Source organism: Eschrichtius robustus, chromosome 9, assembly GCF_028021215.1.
Source record: "Eschrichtius robustus isolate mEscRob2 chromosome 9, mEscRob2.pri, whole genome shotgun sequence".
NCBI classification, from domain to species: domain Eukaryota; kingdom Metazoa; phylum Chordata; class Mammalia; order Artiodactyla; family Eschrichtiidae; genus Eschrichtius; species Eschrichtius robustus.
The window spans coordinates 113170204-113190584 of NC_090832.1; the positions used below are offsets into that span (position 1 = coordinate 113170204).

Consider the following 20381-nt stretch of genomic DNA (forward strand, 5'->3'; position numbering starts at 1 on the left):
AGCCTGCTGAATGGGGAATGCTTAACTGTTTCCCTTACAGAGTGTTATTCTGAACACCTGTCCCAGAAGAAAAAGACTTAAAGAGGGTCACCCTATTAATATGTATTGAGCAGTAAAGGGCCAATTTTAATATTTCAAACAACTCCTGTGAATAGATCACTGTAGAGCACCTCCCTGTTTGCACTACAATCCTCTTTTTAAACGATGTTCTTGGCTATCCCATCGCCCCAGGGGCGAGGAACAACAAGAAGAAGAAAAAAATGCAGAAAAAGTACGGAGAGAAAATGGTGGGAATTTGTTTTATTCAACTTCACCTGTCGCTCAAGCAACTCGCCCATAGGAAGACGCGACACTTTATATGAATTACCCAGTGTGGTCTCTTCCCACCACTTCAACGCACTATTTTAGCACCTGTTTTGCAAACCACCAACTGCGTTTACAAGTAGAGGCATAATCGGTAGGAGAATGACCTTTTGCAGCACGTACTGTAATCTAGTTCATCAAATACCTGTCAGCCAACTGTCCAGAAGGCAAGAATATCGAGGTGGGGAGTGGTGGAAATGTATCCCCCTTTCCCTGCTAAATCGAGAATCTGGTCATGTCTCCTCCTCCTTTCCCTCCTTCCTTCCCATCCGCGTCCCCAAACTGTTACTAGGGAAACTCGAAAAAGAATCGGAAACGTTAGGAAAACAAAAGTTTAGACCCCATAGCCACGATCCCATTGCCATGCAGAAAGCAACGCAGACGCCCACCCTCGGTCGCCGCTATCAGCCAGAGCAAGTAAGATGTTAATTGCAGCCTCGCTGAGAAAAACTAGGATTGTTCCACCCGGGAACGCGAGCAGTTCGGAGGCCGAGACCTGCCCCCTCCGCGGTGGGCAATCCATCCCTCCGAATCCCGATGCGGAAAAGAGAGCTGCGACAGGTCGGCGCTGAAAGAAAGAGAAAGACGATCAAGTGCGGCATTTACTCCCCAGCCCCGGGAGTCGCCTTTCCGTCCTCCGCACCCCCCCTGGCCTCGCCTCCCCGGGAGTTTCTCTGACGGCCGGTCGCCGCCGGCAGCTGCGCTGGGAACTGAGGAGGCACAGACCTCCCAGGCGCAGAAAGCGCCGCTCCCGGGACGCGCTGGGCTCGGAGCAGCCGTGACGTGCAGGCGCACCGCGGCCCGGCCTGGAGCCCCTCCCGCCGCCCTCCCGCGCCGCTCCCTCCGCGCCCCGCCAGGGCCCAGGCGGAGCTCCGCCAGGCGCCGCGTCCGCGCTGCGCTCGCGGACCCCGGGCGGCCGCCGGGCGCACCGCGCTGCACGCGCGCGCCCACGAGCACGCGGGGCCCGGCGCGCGCCTCGGGGCCGCGCGCCCCCTCCCTCGCGCGCCCGGGGAGAGCGAGCGCCGCGCGCCGCGCGCCGCGCGCACACCCGAGACAGAGCTTTACTATCTCGCTCCCTCCCGCACCTCCCTCCTCGCCCGGCGTTCAAACAGCTTTCCGACATCACCAGCCGCGGATTTTTTTCCCCCTCTCCTTAGTCGCCGTCAGTCCATCAGTACCTGCGGTGGGGGGCAGGGGGGAGGAGGAGGAGGAGGAGGCGGCGGGAGGAGAGCGGAAAGAGGAGAAAGCATGAGCTCCAGCCTCCCGAGGCGACCACGAACACTCCCGTAATAAACCCACCGCCCCCAACAAATCTGCCTTAGCAGCCGCCGCCGCTTCTCGTCTCAGCGCTTTCTCGGCTTCTTGGCTGACCGGTTTACTGGGGGGTAGATTTGGAAAAACAAATCCTCGCTCTTAAGCCACTTGCATTTTTTTTTTTTTTTTTTTTTGATTCCTTAGTGTCTGTCTTCGGGGGGCTCCCCCCGCCCCCGCCTGGGTTGGAGGTTGGATTCACTCGGCTACGGCTTAGGCTCCGGGGTCTTGGGGGCTTTTTTCTCCCACCCCTCCACTCTTTGATTTTTTCCTCCCCCCCGCCCCCCCCCCCCCATTCTTTTGCTTCTCTTATGAGTGCGTTAGAAAAAAATCAATCCTGATTTTTGAAGCTCAGCCGGGGAAAATGGGCAACGGTGCTTGGGACCGAAGGGGAGTCTCTCCGTCACTGTTGCTGGGACGCGTGCCTGTGCTGGTGTCTTAGAGCAAGAGCCTCCCTGAGCTTTCGGAGTGGAAGGTAAGGACGGGGGTCCAGGGGTCACCTTCCCTCTGCCGGGGGCGCCACCGAGGAGCTTTCCGCCGGGTGTTTGCGGAGGGAAGACCTGCAAAGGCCAGGCTGTTGCTGGCGGATGGAGAGGCTGCGAGCAAACCCGACTGTCTGCATTTACTTAAACGCCGCAGTTGAAAAGTTAGGGAAGTCTGGTTTTCCAGAGATGTGCTGGGTCGGAAGGAATCGGCAGGGAGACCTAGAAAACCTGACGGTTGTGTGTGATTAGGGTAATTTGATGGGGGGAAATTTCAGGTTAAAAAGAAGTTAAGATAAGGAGAGGCTGTGGGTCTTCTATTGAGGGAAAAAAAATCAGTGGAGTGATGGCGCCGTCTATGTTCGACTAAAAAGTGTCATCCAGAAAATCAGTTTTGAGGAGAGCAAAACTAAACGCCGCTTTGCCTCTCAGCAGGAAACAAGCAAATAAATAAATAAATGCCACATCCTTGAAACCTCGGGGGCCGGGCCCTTCAACACCCGCACCCTCGTCTTTCTTTCTTAAAGGGAGAAATGCAGCTGTTTGAAGTGGCCCTGCAGGCGGGGGCTGGCGAGGGCTGGGGGTGGTGGCAGCGACAGTTCAGTGATTCATTTGTGATTAGTTAGAATAAAAGGAGACTCCGTACACCAAGGCTGAATGATTAAAATAAAGAGCATTACGTTGAGGGGGCTTTCTTGAGCCGGCTTGAAAGTGAAATCAGAGCCATTTCCTCACTCTTTCTAATCCTTGTTGAGTACAGCAATGCAGACTTGCACCGTCAAATAGATGGAAGCAAAAGTACCGGATTTCATTAGGAAAAGAAATACGACCCCTTTTTGAGTTGGCGATTATAAAATGAAGCCCCCTTTCATGGATGGAATTCCTAATTTAGACACTTATTGTCACATTGGCTCTCAACGCCTACACTCTATCCTGAAGAACACTGCGCAGACCTGCATTGCCTGCAAAGTGCTACAGCAAAAAAAAAAAAAAAAAAAAGAAAGAAAAAAGAAAAGGAAAATTACTTCCAGAATTTCCTATAACTTTCCCTATTTTTTAACCTTTACATGCTCATTGGCTTTATTTTCTCAAGGAGAAAATGCATTATTCATTGAACTGTATGTTTGAATTAGGAAAACACTGTTTTGATAGTCCCCGCAATTCTGGTGTTATTTTAAACTGCTGCTATATGGAGATTTAGAGTTGGGGTTGTTTTTGCTTACATCAAAACTTAGAATTTGTATTATGATCTGGGGACTGCAGATCTGTCTTCAGGGACTTCAGTCACTGGATTTTGTGTGCATGCGTTGGTGTGTGTTATGCAACAGGAAGGAAGAGGGTTTATATCCTTTGGTTCAGAGAGGACCCAGGCAAAGACATGAAAACTCTTAATTATCTATATGTCTGTGTGTCTGTCTCTGTTTACAGAACAGTGGAAGAGACTGCAGCCTAAAGACTTTTAAAATTAACTTGGCATCACTTAGCTCAAAGGCTAAGCAAAAAAAAAAAAAAAAAAAAAAAAGCAGTGCCATTTATTCTAAGAAATAACTTCTTAAAGGTTACAGCTGAAAAATATTCAAGTTACTTTTGGATGACAACTTACAGAGGTAAATAAAACCAAGGATTACTGTATTATGCAAGGCCAGGTTAAAAAAATAGAGAAGAAAAGGAGCTTTGAAGCTGTTGTTGGAGAGGGAACAATTCAATAATTGAAATCGGCTAGGAAAGACAATGCTAATATCTTTTATGTACCATGTGTACATCTTAAATTACAGTAGATAACTCTAGATAAAATAGCTCTATTAAAAAAAAATAAAGCTGAAACCAGCTCAGTTACTGTGGTTCTGGGATTTTTCACTGACATCACCTTTGGATACAGATATTAATATAGTGGTCTACTTTATGTATCCCAAGAGGGCATGTCACATTGATATGACTGCCTTAAATCCTGGTTCTCAATGATAATGTCCAAAAGCAGTTCTTCCCTATGTATCTGCACTTTCTTGGATGCTGGTTTACAAATTCTGTTAATCCACACGAATACCTGTATTTTTGCACAGGAATTTCCCACCAGTTCACCCAGTGGCCCCTGCAAAGGCTAGCAGGAGCATTTGGGTGATGTTTCAGCTGCAACAAATTATCATTTGTGCTTTTAAAATTGAGGCTATCATTGATCATAATTGCTTTTCACATTTAAAAGAAAAGAAATATGACAACAGCTGTTCTCAGATTATCAGATTAGATTTTGTGTGATGTTGTTTACTGCAGGCAGAGGGCTGAGGGGGAGAAAAGGTTTGTAAAGGTTGCTTAAAAATATCTCAAAAATTAACATTTAGGCTGTTACATTTAAAAAGCAAAAATTTCCTCTTCTTTCAAGAGAATCACCATGCACTTGAAGGAAATCTTGGTAGATAAATTAAGAGCATTCCTATTAATAATCTATTGAATATTATTCTTAGATTGAATGTAGGGAATTTGGCCACTGTGAATGACCACGTGAGGGCGCTGTTCACACAGCAACAGATAATTTTCGTGCGTTATCAAATAAAAATTACCTGCCCTTCTTTTAAAAAGGGTTTTTTACTGAAATCTTGAAAACAGCTGGCTGTGATATTGAAAGGAGTTTCTTTTTTTCAATGCGCGTAGACTCCTACTTGCATTTTTCTTTCATTGCCATTTTTACAGGCCAAATGACATAGGATGAAGGCTGTTCGTAACCTGCTGATTTATATATTTTCCACCTATCTCCTGGTTATGTTTGGATTTAATGCTGCCCAAGACTTCTGGTGTTCAACTTTGGTGAAAGGAGTCATTTATGGATCGTATTCTGTAAGTGAAATGTTTCCCAAAAACTTTACAAACTGCACTTGGACGCTGGAAAATCCAGATCCAACCAAATATAGCATTTACCTGAAATTTTCCAAAAAGGACCTTAGCTGCTCTAACTTTTCCCTCCTGGCTTATCAGTTTGATCATTTTTCCCATGAAAAAATCAAGGATCTTTTAAGAAAGAATCATTCTATAATGCAACTCTGCGAATCCAAGAATGCTTTCGTTTTTCTACAGTATGATAAAAATTTTATTCAAATACGTCGGGTCTTTCCAACCGATTTCCCAGGATTACAGAAAAAAGGGGAAGAAGATCAGAAATCTTTTTTTGAGTTTTTGGTATTGAACAAGGTGAGCCCAAGCCAGTTTGGTTGCCACGTATTATGCACTTGGTTGGAGAGCTGCTTGAAATCAGAAAATGTGAGAACAGAGACCTGCGGGATCATGTATACAAAATGCACCTGCCCTCAACACTTGGGAGAGTGGGGAATCGACGACCAGTCGCTGGTTTTGTTAAATAACGTGGTGTTACCCCTGAATGAGCAGACCGAGGGCTGCCTGACCCAAGAGCTGCAGACCACCCAGGTCTGTAATCTTACCAGGGAGGCCAAGCGACCGCCCAAAGAAGGTAAGCGCCGGCCGAGAGGGGGAGCTGGGCGGGGAGTGGTACTGGGGGATGGAGTTAAAACGTGCTGTGTCACACACCGGCCCAACCCTTACCCCTTTCCTCTGTCACCTTTGGATTGATTTGACTTGTGATCTTCCTAAAGCTAGTTTTACGTTTCAAGATTTGAGAGATGGGATAGCGCTCAGCATACCTGACGCCCGGTGCGAGTGGCATGTTCAGGATAAATGAGATGCTAAAACGTGGAGCCGGTTTGCGCTGGAGGTCGGTGAGGAGGGAGGGGTGGGGGGGCGCTTTATTAGGCTGCGGCCCCTCCGGGAGACGGACGCACACACACGCACACACACCTGTGAATGGATCTGTAGACTTCTCCCTTCGCCTCCGGCCCACCCTCTCATCCATGACCCCTTTCCAGGTTGGAACTTGGGGCTTCGCGACCGAAAGGTGACACGAACTCAGTGGCAAGCCTGTGTGGACCAAATGACTTGGCGACACAGGAGGGCGAGGGTGCCCCTCCTCCCCAGGCCTGGGAAGGAGCCTGCGTGCCGGGTCTTTCGTCCAGGGAAGCCCATTGGGGGTGCAGACTCGGGTCTCCGGGCAGTGAAGTCACGTGGCAGGGGGAGGGGGCGGAATTAACACAGGCGGGTCCTGCAAGACCCGGTATCCCATTCGCGGGATTTTTTACTCTTAGCTTCTCGGTACCCTGTTGATACCCACGAGGAGCGGGAGCTTGTCAGGGCCGATGCAAAACAGTACAACGGAAATGCAGAGGAAGGAGAGAAAGTACAGGAGTGATTTATAGCTTTCACCCAGACGCTAGAGGGGGAGCTGCCCCGGGATCTGAGACAGTGGATTATGTTTAATAAGGCAAAAAAGCTGACACATTTTGAGAACAAATGACTCTCCGGTTTGGAAGGTTAGGGGATGCGTTCCGTTCGTTTGAGGGCACTGCTGGTACCTAGTCGCTCCTTCTCCCCAGCCCTGCACCCAGAGAGTGTGTTGAATTTTTATGCAGGAAGTGTTTTCCGATCGCCACAAAGATCCCTGTCTGTGGAAAGGCACAGCCAAGCTCCAGCCCCTCTTTCCTCCCCTCTCCCAACAGAAGTTGTCTTTGTGGCCAATGTAAAATTGACACGTTGTTGGAGAATTTTCTTTAAGGGTAGCCAAGGTTTTGTAAGGGGCGGGGGTGGGGAAAGAGAGAGAAAAGGGCTTAACCAGCGAAAAGCGATGACTTTTCTTCTGAAAGCATTTTGGGGGATGGGAGTTACGGAAGAGCCATGGCACAAGGGGCAAAGAAGCCTTAGAAAATAAATGCAGACTAATGGCACTGGGAAAGGGGTGAAAAACCTTTAAGATTTCTACAGGTCAGTGTCTCCCTAACAGCTGTGACTGAAGAAAGCAAAGTGGTTTTAAATTACAGGAGTTCTTTTCTCTAGTAAAAATCCCAGAGAAGCACTTGCAACTGCAGGGATGGTATTTAACACCATTTAAAACCAATTAATGTCCCCTAGAATAAGAAGCTACAGTACGCCAGGAAAGTGTGATGTTACAAGCTGGCTAATAAGACAATTAACACCAGAAACTAGTTTTTGCTCGTTTGTTTTATTGCTGTTCTAATAAAATTGAGAAAATCTGTATCTTCAGTAAAGTTTTATCATCAAATTGACTGCTGATGACAGTGGAAAGAGAATCCAGGTGTACAACCCTTTTTTGTGAATGGTGACAAGTGACAAAAAACAAAGTCGTGTGCACACTAAGCATGATTTTCAGAGATTTTCCTGGTCATGATCATGAGATATGGGTTAGGACAATGCTGGAATTTATAGAATTTGGACTAGATGGCCATTCGTTTTAGTGTAGGACGAAGAATAAGAGTGATTTTAGACACTAGATGTTTAAATCATCGGGGAGAATGTACATTTCTTTTGGCTAATTAGCTGGCGAAATGAGAACGAAATACCTCCACAGACCATTCAAAGATTGTATTAAAATTGTTAGCATGTTAATAGAACTGACAAGGAAAAGTTTATATAATAGGGGAAGAATATATGCTGTATCGGTAAAATTGCACAGCCTGTAGTCTCTAAATTTGTATTCTAAATTTGTGCTCTTGAATTGTTTAGGTGTTCTGAGTCAGAAAGGTAACGAACGATAAGTAATTCCTGATGACATAATTGTAGCGGATGCATTTGTAAGTAAGTTATAAAATATGTGTATAGCACTCCTTACCTCATTCAAAGAAGACTTTTTAGGCTAAGCTGCATTGTAGGAAAGGACTGTGAAAATCTGCAGATGCGTAATTTAGTCAAACTTATGCAAAGTACATTAAATCTTCAATAGTTGATATAAATGATATGTAAAATCTTATGAAAGAATTATTTAATACTATTTCAAGTAAACTACCATGTAATGATATTCACAGGGCTTGAGGGCTATATGTAATAATCACATATAGTTGTGCTACTCATATCTAATTTTATTCCAAAATGTCTTCACTTTATTTGGTTAACATGCGATCCCAACTTCTAAAATGGGGTTTTAAAAATTCCACTTATATTTTATATTACTTTATAATTTCTATTTTCTATGAAAAATAAACCATCCTGCAAATCATCAGGGGAATATATACAAGATTATTCTCCATGGTTTTTGACTCCCATTTTATTCACTGTAATAAGTACTGACTCAGAAGCCTTGAGTAGGAATATTTTGATGTTTATTATATCATAGAGGTGGCACAAATTTGACAGAAGGCTCTTTACACTCAGTAAATGCAGTTTCAGAATTTTTTTTATGTGATGCTGATAGTGATGGCAAAGGTATACTAAATACTGAATATTTTGGAATATGTGTCCACTGGAATTATCATATTTAGTTAGTATTAGAGGAAACTATGGGCTCCCAGCAATGGGATATTGATAGGATTTCTACTAAGATATTTGTTAATAATACATTCATGTACTTAAGAATTTCATAGCCAGAAAATAATAAGATGACTGTCACTGTTTGAAGTGACAACACCAACAATTACACATTTTATCTTGAATACATTATAAATTATTAAATGATCATTAAAGTGTGAGATTTTAGTGCATTTCAGTATCTTCCTATTTAAGATTGTATTTGACATATTTGAGGGTGCCATGTGATTACAGAAACTTTGTTGTCATTTCCCAATTTTTACGTGAAGTTTTGAAAACCAAGTAAATGAACAAAATGAAGCCTTTTAAAAATAATGTTGTCTTATTTCAGGCAGTTGTTTTAAAAAGCTGTCTACGTACAGTGTATATAACTATTTTTAAAAGAAAACTCCAATAACGTTGCTGTTTACCTGGTTTTCAGATATGAGTATGGGGCAAGACTGACATTGATTCATGAGGTCTTTAATATGTTTTATAGGACTCTTTTACCAAAGATGATTCTGGACTATATAGCTAAAATATAAAAGGTGGTGTATGATCTTATTTCTTACTCTTTCACTTGAAATAAGTAACTTAAACAGTTTGGAGAGAAAAATTCCACACCAGCGTATCTAAAGCACATAAGAAGCCTTAATGGAACCTTTGTTTCCTGCTTACATCAATGGAGCTACTTATGTGAAGGGAGATTGGGATCCCTGTATAGATTCCAGGAAATCTGAACACACACACTTATTTGTCTTTTCATTCTGCCTCTGCTAATCCTTGATAATCAACTGCCCAAGGGAAGTCTCACCATGTTCCCGTGTAAAATCTAGCCTGTGTTTGTGTGTGCATTTGCATGTCTAGAGCAATTTGTGTGTTTCATTTTAAGTGTTTTCATTTCTTTCTACCTTTTCTCTTTTTGCCCTCATTAGGGCTTCAGCCACCTTTCCCCTTCCTCTTTACACTCTTTTAATCTTACTTCCTTTGTAAATGCCGTGATCCCACACTCTATCAGAATGTAGAAGATTTGTAAATGCCGTGATCCCACACTCTATCAGAATGTAGAAGACCTACTGAGTATGTTGTACCTGACAGTTTGCCCTGCCCCTTGGCTGGACCCACAGCCCTTTGCACATACTGTACTTCTGTTCTAGCACATATTTCCATTTCTTTTTCCATCTTCCTCTACTAGTCTTGCGAGTTCTTCAAGTGTGCAGACTTGGTCTTCCAATAGTCTAGCACAGTCTAAACAGACCTTCAATAAATATTGGTTGAAATGAATGTTAAATGAACAAAACAAAACAACTCAATAGGAAAGATAGCAATAAATTGAGACAGCTGCCATTTATAGCATTTCCAGTTCCATTAATGTATTATTTATATAACAATACCTTATCTCAAGGTATTGTTTAATAACATTTTTAAAAGAACAAGAAGAATGGAGTCATTGAGAAATAGTCTTAATTCCATATGTGTTTATTTTAATAGATTAGATTAATGATAAATAAAACTTTCTATACACAGCTGTCTGCAAAAACAGGGGTAAGAAAATTTGCCAATTTCTATCTGTTTAATTGCCTTCATTTCTATCTACGTTTCTTTCTTCTGGCTCTAGCATTACTTCTCCAGACATGACATTTCCCAAATCTTTTCTTCCACAGTTTGAAGAGAAACGTATGCAAACTCTTTCCAAGAAAGAGGAAGAATATTTGCAGGTCAAGCTCAGTGCTTCTGTTACCTACTTCTTACTTATGTTGCAATCTATACATATAGTAATAGTATAATATTACTAAAATTGTAGGCCTGGCCAAGTAAGATGCCCTAATTTTTACTTTTGCCACCGTAGAATTTTGTCAAACAGTTTAGGAAGTGACTCAGATATATAATATTCATGAAAACTCCATCGTATGGCAACATTTTTTTCGTAGACAGTAAATTAAAATATTAACAAGAAAATGTTTGTGTATGCACGTGTGTCAGGCAGGTTTTGTTACTGAGTCCAAGCTCGCTCTGCTTGCCGCACGACAGGGCAATAAATCGGAGACGAGGTGTTGAGACAAGGAATACGACTTTATTCGGAAAGCCGGCAGACCCAGAAGATGGCAGACTAAAGTCTCAAAATAACCACCTTATTGGGGTTTGGATGCTAGTTTCTTTTATAGCAGAGACTGGGAGGAGATGAGGAAATAAAGTAAAAAGACCATAAGTTCTGCAAATATCACCTGGAATGGCCAACCTCAGGGAGGGGATGTGTTAATTTCTTCTTTCTTGCCACCATCCCCAGGTGGACAGGGTCAGGATGCTTCCCTGAACATAGGCACTTTGGTTTAACATTCAGGCAGAGGGGCAGGGTTCCCTGAGGCAGGCCATTGTATATAGATGGTATCCTTTTAGTGAACAAAAGCAGCGGAAAGCAAAGGTTAAAGTAAAAGGAACAGATCCAGCCTGTAGTCCGATTTGGCTCTTCCCTGATTACAGTTTTAGTGTTGGATGCAGATAAATATGCCGTAGATTGGTTTTCTTCAAAATTGATATGGGAGTTTTACTTTACTTAGAATCTAGCTTCATGCATTCCTATACTTCATTTCCTAATAGAAGTGATTTTATTGTTAAACGGAATACTTTTATAAAATATAGGTTTCTTTAGAGTCACTTTGATATATATTACCTGTAAAAGTCATCTGGCCCTTGGATCAGAAATCAACGTTTTTTCAAAAATCAGCCTTTCTTACTTTTTCAAAATACCGTGAGCTGGGTTTAAAGATTCTGAACAGAGAGAACCAGGTTTAAATCTGTACGTTCACCTCAGAACTGTGTTCTTCTGTGTCAACTACTTCCCTTCTTGGGTTGCTAGGAATGCTTATTCCTCAGGGTACAGGAGAACAGGTTATGACATTATGTAGTAAAAAAACAGAAAAAACAAAAAACGAATGAAATTAATGGCTTGGAATATTTTAGTTCCTGTCAGCCCTGTGGAAATTTCTTACTAATTCAGTTAACTAGTACAAATCAGAGAGGTGTTCAGTTTTTCTAACTGTGGTCACTTCATTGAAATGAAAGGTGTATTTTGGTGTAAGATGCACTTGGGCCCAGAGAGTGACCCAGCCACCTTGTAGCATCTTTGACAAGGGACTGTGCTTATTGAGCTTGACTCAGCAATCTATACTGTAGTGGCGTGTTGTATTAAACGAGATTGCACACGAAAGACACTTAGTCAAAGGCTCAAGTTATATTAGGCCCTCAATTCAGTTTTTGAAACCTCTTTTTTATTATCTTTTAGCTATAAATGATGGAGGATTGATAATATAATGAAGTAGGTTGCCATTTAATGATCTGAACTTGTTTAGGAATTTAGGGCATTTAACAAAGGGTCATTAAGCATCTTGAAGTTATGTCTGTTTCGTGTTATATAAAGAAAAGGTCCCATCTCAATACCTTTGTGCTGATGGTGGCATGACTAATACATCAAATAGATCAAGCTAGTGCTGTGAGTCATCCCAGGGCTGGGAAGCTGTCCTTTGAATATCATTGCTGATCCTTTGTAAAGTCTGTAAAATTTAAATGTAAATTAAACAGTTTCCAAGTATTTTACTCTGTTGCATTATGCAAAGTTAAGTTCATGTTTTGAGATCTGTTTTGAAAAGGAATTATCTTGAAACATTAAGTCTATATTAAATCATTTGGAAAAAAGTAGAAATTTTTTGGAATTTTTTTTTCACTGAATTATGATCAGTTATTATAGGCCAATGAGCCCTAAGAGTCCCCCAAAGACTTGCATATTCAGGTATTGAAAAGAAAATTTAAAAATTTTGTTACTACTCATTTGCAGCTTCTGATATTTTCTTAAAGCAGAATTACAGAATGCCATCTATAAGACTCCATAAAATGCTAACTGTTCTATGTTCGATTAAACGCTAAGTGCTCTATGTTCGATTATCTTTCTACTGTCATTCAGGAATTTTGCTCACATGCAGAGAATGACCAGCTACATATCTGTTAAAGGTTAATAATAATTAACCTTTATAATAATAAAGTAATATATTTATTATATTATTATTATAAATATATTTATAATAATATATTATAAATATAAAAGTAATATATTTATTATTTATTATATTATTATCTATTATTATAAATATATATTTATATTAAATAAATAAATAATAATAAGTAATATATTTCTAGTTTGCAAAGAAAGTGCAATTAAGTAACAAATGCATAGTAAATACATTAGTATGGAGCTATTTCTCTCAAAACTAATTCCCTGAATAGGTGTCTTTTCTGAAATCGGACATGTGTGCTGATGTCCATTTTCGCATTTTCCTCATAACCAGCCCCTTGCGACAGCGGTCCCCAACCTTGTTGGCACCAGGGACAGGTTTCCTGGCAGACAGTCTTTCCACGGTCGGGGCTGGGGGAAGGTATGGTTGAGGCAGTAATGCAAGCGATGCGGTTCGCTCGCTGGCCTGCCACTCACCTCCTGCCGTGCGGCCCGGTTCCTAACAGGCCTCTGACCGGCACCGGTCTTCGGTCCAGGGGTTGGGGACCCCTGCCTTACAACACATTCCTTATGATTGGAACATGTTGTAAAATACGAAGGCCAAATGGTTACTCTTTGGTTTCTGCCATGTTAAGTGAACTAATTTAGCTGCTAATTTAGTCTCGGCTATTATATTCTCAAGTTATTTCTTCTAGATAACCAGTTTCTTTGGAGACTGAGAGTTGTTTGGGAAAGCTGAGCAAATAGGTTCATGGAAAAGACGTTGGAACACTGATGGAACCAGATTACAATGTTGAGAATGCAATTTACACGCATTTAGACATAATCCAAAGCATTAAAACAGTTGTGGAATCAACCAGAGAAAGTTACCTTGGTGAATTACTTTTTAGCAATAAATATGTTAAGGTGATAGAAATGTCACAGAAATATTTGCTCTCCTGGGTAATTCATCTTGGGTGAATGGTTTTAGAGTATTTATTTCATGACATTTCTACTGGTGTTCCTCCATTTGAAAATAATGTTTAAAAATTTGATAAAATTTAAAAATTTATTAAAAAATTAATATCTATGCTTGCATATATAAATAAGGATAATTTTTCTCTAATAAACTATTTTTAAAGGGAAGCTTCATCTACATGTCACTCTTGAGAAAATAAAGATGTAAAGTGGTTTAGTAAACATTTTATAAATTAAAAGAATATAATGAAACCTGACGTTGAGAAAGTGCTTTCCAGTTTACAAAGGTCTGTGGCACAAATTGTTTTACTTGGGCAGTAACTGTGTGAGACACCTGTTATCAACATGGGCTGGTTATACCCTGAAGACCGACCATGGCTTTCCTTTCTTTAAAAATTTTAATACAAATTGGTTCAAATGAAAAACTACAGAATTTCAAAGCTGTGAGTTTTCTCACTGTTTCTGGAACACTTGAATCTGAATCACAAATTCTCAGATTCATAAGGGGCTTTAGGCATTAGCTTAGTCCAAATCTTACCTAATTAAAGGAATCCCAATCTGCAGATGTATCATGGGAATATTATTTCAGCTGAACGTTAAGTGTTCTTGGAGTTTATATTTAATGCCATTTCTATAATGTAAAAGAGACACAGTCATTTAGGATGGTGGGATAGTTCTAACTATTTTAAAAAAAAATTACCTGGTATCCAGCCAATAATAACAATAATCAGAGTATACTTTGCTAGACTACTGAATACAGACTAGTCTCTACAAATCAGAGCTTTCATTCATTAGATTTTTTTTATTTGTCCTGTATTATTTAAACAAATGCGATGCAGGTCTCAAAAAACTATTGATTTTCAGCCTAAGCTCATTAAATTTAAAGAGCAACGTGTTTCAAGTGCAGAGTCTGTCCAGATTTAGGAAAATGATTTATCAAGGTCTGTCTTGGATTTTCATTTCATTATTTCTCTAGGGCAATCTGTGTTTTAAAGAAATAACATGTCACATTTTTTAGTTATCCCATGGTGCACTGAGAAATACTGCTGTAGGTTGGGGCAGTGAGGTCAGGGTCCCCTCCCTGTACTGAAGGTCACGGCTCCTGTGGGGTGGCCTTCCCCTGGGCTTTCTGGAGACCCCTCTCTCCTCTCACTCCTGAGGCCTGCCGGCCCCCTGATTCTCACCCCAGGACTGTACTCTTGTCTCCTTGGTTTCTCCAGCCTCTATCCATGCCTTATGCTCTTCTCAAATTACTGAACTTGAGGACACCGTCTGTTTCTTACTAGGACCCTGACTGATACAGGGGTGTATGATTTTGGTGGTGAGGTGATTTCTAATTACTTTGGGATTGGTCTGAAATCCGCATTTTAAGTTTTGATCTTTTGATCCTTCCTTTTAAGGTGCTAAAGATCTTATGTAATGATTAGCCCTTTTGGAGATTGGCATATGGGCCAGCTCTATTAAATAAAGAAATAAATAATAATAATTTAAAGAATTGAGTTAATGAAAGTGAAAACCAGTTGGCCATTTCTTAAAGCTCAGTTGATGTGGTATTTTTTATACTTGGTCCTAACTCAGGATCAATATGTGTTCGTCTTCATAACTCCATTGAGTTTAGGCCCTCCTCCAAGAGTTTTTCTATATTTACCTGTTGGTTCGTTGATTACTTAGCTTGTTTTAAAATCACGTAACGTGTATACATTCATATACATCTTCCATACAATTTTTCAGTGTTGATGTGACTGCAGAACATTTAAACTGGCCTGGGTATTCAAAGAAAGTTTTGTAAGTTGGTAATTTCAAGGCTCGCATATAAAACGTAAAAAATCCTAACAGATTACTATTTAGTTCTAATTTTATATGATTATAATAATGGAAATATAAAATGAAAACAGAATTTCAGTTGCTAATATAAGTATCATTTTGCCTGTTGATTTCACTATACCTCTGAAAGCAAAGACAACAACAATGAAAAACCCAACAAGACTCACACAAAGCATTTTTTTCTTTCGTTTCATTGCAAAAAAGAAACCAAGGCAGTTAAGTTTGCCCTTATAATTTCATTAAGAAAATTACAGTTTTTAACTCTTAACTGTGTTGGTCTTGAGGTTGCCCTTCACATCAAGGAAGTGTCCTGAGAAAAGAAAAGAGAAAAGAGAAGAAAAGTAACTTCAAAAAAACAAAGGGGCTAACCCTTTGTTGTTTTTTTTTTTTTTTTCTGACCTTCTGTTTTCCGAATAGGTGGTACATAACAAATATTTATTATACAGTGGATGCTTTTGGAAATATTCCTTCTAATGTTGGCTCATAATAATTGTAATGTGGAAAAGAGGGCACCTTGGGAAGACAGAAATCTGTTTACTTTATATAATCTTTCCACATAAATATGGAAAATTTTCAAAGATCTGTTTCTGCACTGCAGGCTGAGAAATTCCAGTTTATTTTGGATTCCCAGAGAGGTCAGCTTCCTTTACAGAAATGTCAGCCTGTGGTCAGCTCTCTGACTGGCCTTGGTTTTTGTAACTTCAGAGGGCAAACAATATATATTTTTTAAGTGGTGCCTGAGAAATTAACCAAGTGCAGCTCTTCCATCTGAAGTAAATGCCACAAAGCACTATTGTTCAATTTGTACAGCATAGAACTTTAATGCCTTCCTTAGCTTGTAATATATTAACAATCCGTTTTCTTAAAAATAGGTGGCTTCTTTCTGTTTAGTGGTTTTCCTGGAATTTTCTGATGACCCTATTTTGGTGTTCGGTTGGTGATAAAGGGCATAAATGAGTTCTAGGCAATAATGAATGTTACATGTCCTTGCCACTGGTCTCTGCATCCTTAGGGCAGAGAAACCACAGAGGTGGAGCAGACTAGAAGTTAATCCACTAAGTGGCAAGAACTGATTAATGCAAAAGAAATAAGTACGTGTAGGATGTGAATTAATACAGCTTTTTTTTTTTTTCCTTAGCAGTGGAAACTCTTTTTCTAAATAAAAGACAGTATATAAAAAAAAAGATTTTTAAAAATAAAGCTGCTTTCGTTGAGGTGGACGGGAGGCTCAGAGCCTAGCCTCAAGCGTCTCCAGAGGTGAGACCACCCCCCACTCCCGCCTTCTCCTTTCTGTCCCACTTGTGGAATGAGAGACCTGCTCATGACCCATCCCTAGTGCCAGTCCTGTGAACACTTCCCTCATGGTCTCTCTGGAGTCAGTTCGTCCTGGGGCTGCATGTAGGATTTCAGGATGAACACCCCAGTTCTCCATCCTTCTGCCTCGTCATCTGTATTCCAAACTTCTCCCACCCGGAGTTCCCAAACCTGCAAATATGCTTATTCCAATCATACCTCTTGCTCACAGACTAGAGTTTGCCCAGATAAAAATGAATACTGTTTAAAATCCTTTTGGATCTTTAACTTTAGTTGATAAACAGTTAGAAGCCCTAACGTTAAATCTTTATAAATGTGCTATATCTTGGTGGTGTTCATTCTGGCTCTCTTCCTCAATGTTTTGTTAATCCCCAAACAGTTCAGTTGCAAATGGTCAAACTTCTTGGAATCAACTAAAGTTATTAGGGCATGAGATTTATTGAGTTCCTTTGATTGTTCGCACGTAATGGATATCCACAACTGAAGCAGGTTATTAAAACAACAACCGAAAGCGTATTAGCGTTGCCATTCCATAGACATGAGTGGATAGTTGAGGTGTTATTAATGCTCTTCCAGTAGTTCCAGCCTTCCACCATTCTGGGCACAGGTAGGGATTGTTTTCTGGATCAGTTGTGGTTGGATGGGGTCATGTGACTGGCTCTGGCCAATGAGTTGTGAACAGCAGTGGCACACCTCCCTTCTGAGCTGGGTCATTTCATTGCTGGAGTCAGACCACCGAGGTCTCTTGACCTCTGGCAGGGAGGCCTGTGCCAGAGAGAAGGGCCTCCTGTGTCAGCCTGCGTCCTTGAATGTGTAAAAGGAGAGGAGCCCCCTCCCCATGCCCTTGCTGATCTGTGATGGTCCTGAAGACTGAGCCAGGAAGGACCTTTTCTGTTTTGAGACACTGGGGATTTGGAGTTTGTCTTTGTTCCTGCAGCCTAACCTGGCATATTCTAGCTGATACAGTGTCTAGTTAGGGAGGATTGGGGCACAGTGGTGCTAATGAGGGTGCTGAAAGGTGATGAGTTACATTGGCGGTGTGTTCTGTAATTGAGCTGTGATGATGTGGTGACCAGACAGGTCTGTGATGTTTTGTGGGGAGGAACTCACCTACCTGCATTTTCTACAATGTACTCTGGGGTAGCTGAATTTGTACTTATTGTTAGCAACACTCTGGACCTCATTTTAGGTAGTATTTATCAGTATTTAATTGTTTTAGCCTAATGAAAATTAATACCAAATTAACTGCAATCACTGTATGTTTAGATTACAAGAGACCGTTCTTTTGACATATATTTAAAGTTATTGGGTTTTTCTGTATTTTCAACTCACCCAGATTAGAGAGGGTATCATGGTCTTCTGCCGAGTCATGATTGTCAAAGAACTAAGTAAGAAGCATTCATTTTGGCATGGCAGTTCTTGCTGGACGGTAAAAACATGTTCTGTTCCCTGTTCTTTATCCTTCCTTCTTTTCGTTATCTTAATTCTTCCTTCCCTCCCTCCCCCTCCTTCCCCTCTTCCTCTTCCTCCTTTCTTACTTGTTTTTTTTCAGATACATAGGCTATGATTTATATGTGTTCACCTAGATCTCATATTGCAATAATTTGCACAGAATCTGTTATCAATATACATGTAGGTGTTTGTGGTAAACAGTTATTTCTAGGGTAGTTCAAGGGGAGCTTATAATCACTGCTTCATTAATCTTAACAATTTTCTATAGCGAGGTTAATTATGTAGTAATAATTAACCTCCCGTATGAGTAGGTGGGCTTTTGCCACATTGAGAAGCCTTGTTCCTTTCCAGGAGAGGTGGGAGGGAACAGTGAGCTGCTGTGAACTTTGAACACGCCTCTGAGCGTTCCTTAGCAGGAGTGAATGTTGGTGGTACACGGGCAAGTTTTGTTACACTGGGCTGAGCCTTGTATTATTTCCCTGCCTCTCCTGTTCTCAAGTTTGGATTATAATATGCTCATTAATTATAAGAGACACACTTCAGGATTCCAACAGGGCTATACAGAACATTGAGCAACTGAGAAATTAAAACAAAAATGAACACAAACACTTTCTCTTTTTTTTTTTTCATTTTATATCATGTTCTGAAGAAAATCCAGGTATGCAATGAATTGTCAGTTTCCTTCCCACGTGTTTTATATCTGATCTGTGGAACACACACATACCCAGTCACTTATGCATGAATCTGTGGCATTAAATGCTCACGGGTATTACATGCAATATGATTTGAAAAGATGAACGTTTTTCAATAGTTTGAGAATATATTCCCCGCTAAACTGCATTAATTAACTAAATATTTACTAAATATAAATCTACCTAGAGTGATTTATGAGGAGATCACAGGAATGATGAAGAATAAAGATACCGTTTGCAAGGGAAGCTTTAACATTTATATTGATATGTTTAAAAATGCTCTTGGAGTCCTTTTAACAAATACATTCAGAACAGTATTCTGTGGATCTTCTTGGATATCAGAAATTAAAGTTTTACTTAGGATATAAGAGTAAATCATTTGCCAAGCAAGTTTCTAAAAGTTGAAAATAAATGTCAGTTCAAAAAAGTGAATAATTTAACTTTTCCATTTCTGAAAAATTCATATATATTATGTCATAACAAATTAACACTCTTTCAAATTCTTTTTGATCGTTGATTATTTTCTTCCTTTGGAACTTGTTACCTACTAGATCCCACACATCCCACAGCCATTAATCCAGTTTCAGACTTTAGATATTTCCTCATAGAACTTAATTTTAATGTAAAACAAAAATTGCTGCAAGAGTCAACATTTCATAATGGTTAGGAGTCAGGCCTCCTGGATTCAAATCTCATTTTCTCCACTTCTAACAGAGAATATTATGCATCTCTCTAAACCTCAGTTTCTTGTCAGGGAAGAGGTGATTATTGTAGTGAGGTAATTGAGAGATTGAATGAGGTCATTAATGTAAAAAGTTAACATGATTCTTGGACTGTGTAATACAGGCTCAATAAATGTCACCTTTCAGTAATTGGATGATTCTGGAACCCTTTACTGCATGAGATTTCTTTAGGCAACAAATAAAATTTTGATTTGTAATAAAAAAGTAATCAATTTATTTAATTGACCTCAAAGAAAGTAAACTGCCTCCTGGGTCGTGTAGTCTGGAGAAATGCACTGTATCTTTCATCCTTTCTTCCCTCTGAGTCCTCACATTCCTGAGAAAAACAGTCTGAGTTAAGGTGCCATATCTGTTCCCCTTTCCTCCTCATTTCAGAAGTGAATCACTCTATTCCCAGAATCATCGTTTTTCTCTTAAAACAGACTAACCAGTGATATTCACAGATGGTTTGACAAAGGGTGATTGCCCCAAATGATGTTCTCCCGAAGACCTGGGACCACTCTAATCAGAAAGTGTTGTTGATTGTATTTTGTCCACCTAATCAACTTCATCTTGTGGGTATTTTCCTGAAAATATTTATGTCCCTTTGGGCTAGTCGTTTCTCCATAACATTATGGTTTAAATGGATTCACATTTTATTGGTTAAGACAAGTTAAAATCTATATCCTGATTTCTTAGGATTGGTATGCATGTTAAAATGAAGCAAACTGTTAACTTACATCTTGGCCTGCAACGAATCCCTTTTTCCTTCTGAGCAGAGTCAGATCTCCTGGAAAAATATCTTGCTTGCTGCCTGCTTGGTAACATTTATTCTAAGGCTTACTGTAAGAAAATATCAATCAAATATAAATCCATACAATATTTTTCAAAAGATCATACTTTT

At 40.4% G+C, this 20381-nt stretch overlaps 1 protein-coding gene across 1 annotated transcript in view; it reads left to right on the plus strand.

Moving 5' to 3' along the window:
- The first annotated feature begins 4856 nt into the window (after positions 1-4856).
- The window catches only part of ADGRB3 (adhesion G protein-coupled receptor B3), a 784426-nt gene continuing 768901 nt past the window's right edge, over positions 4857-20381 (plus strand). The window contains exon 1 of the mRNA XM_068550879.1: positions 4857-5613. Coding sequence (XP_068406980.1) covers positions 4857-5613 — 757 coding nt within the window. The remainder of the gene's footprint in view (positions 5614-20381) is intronic.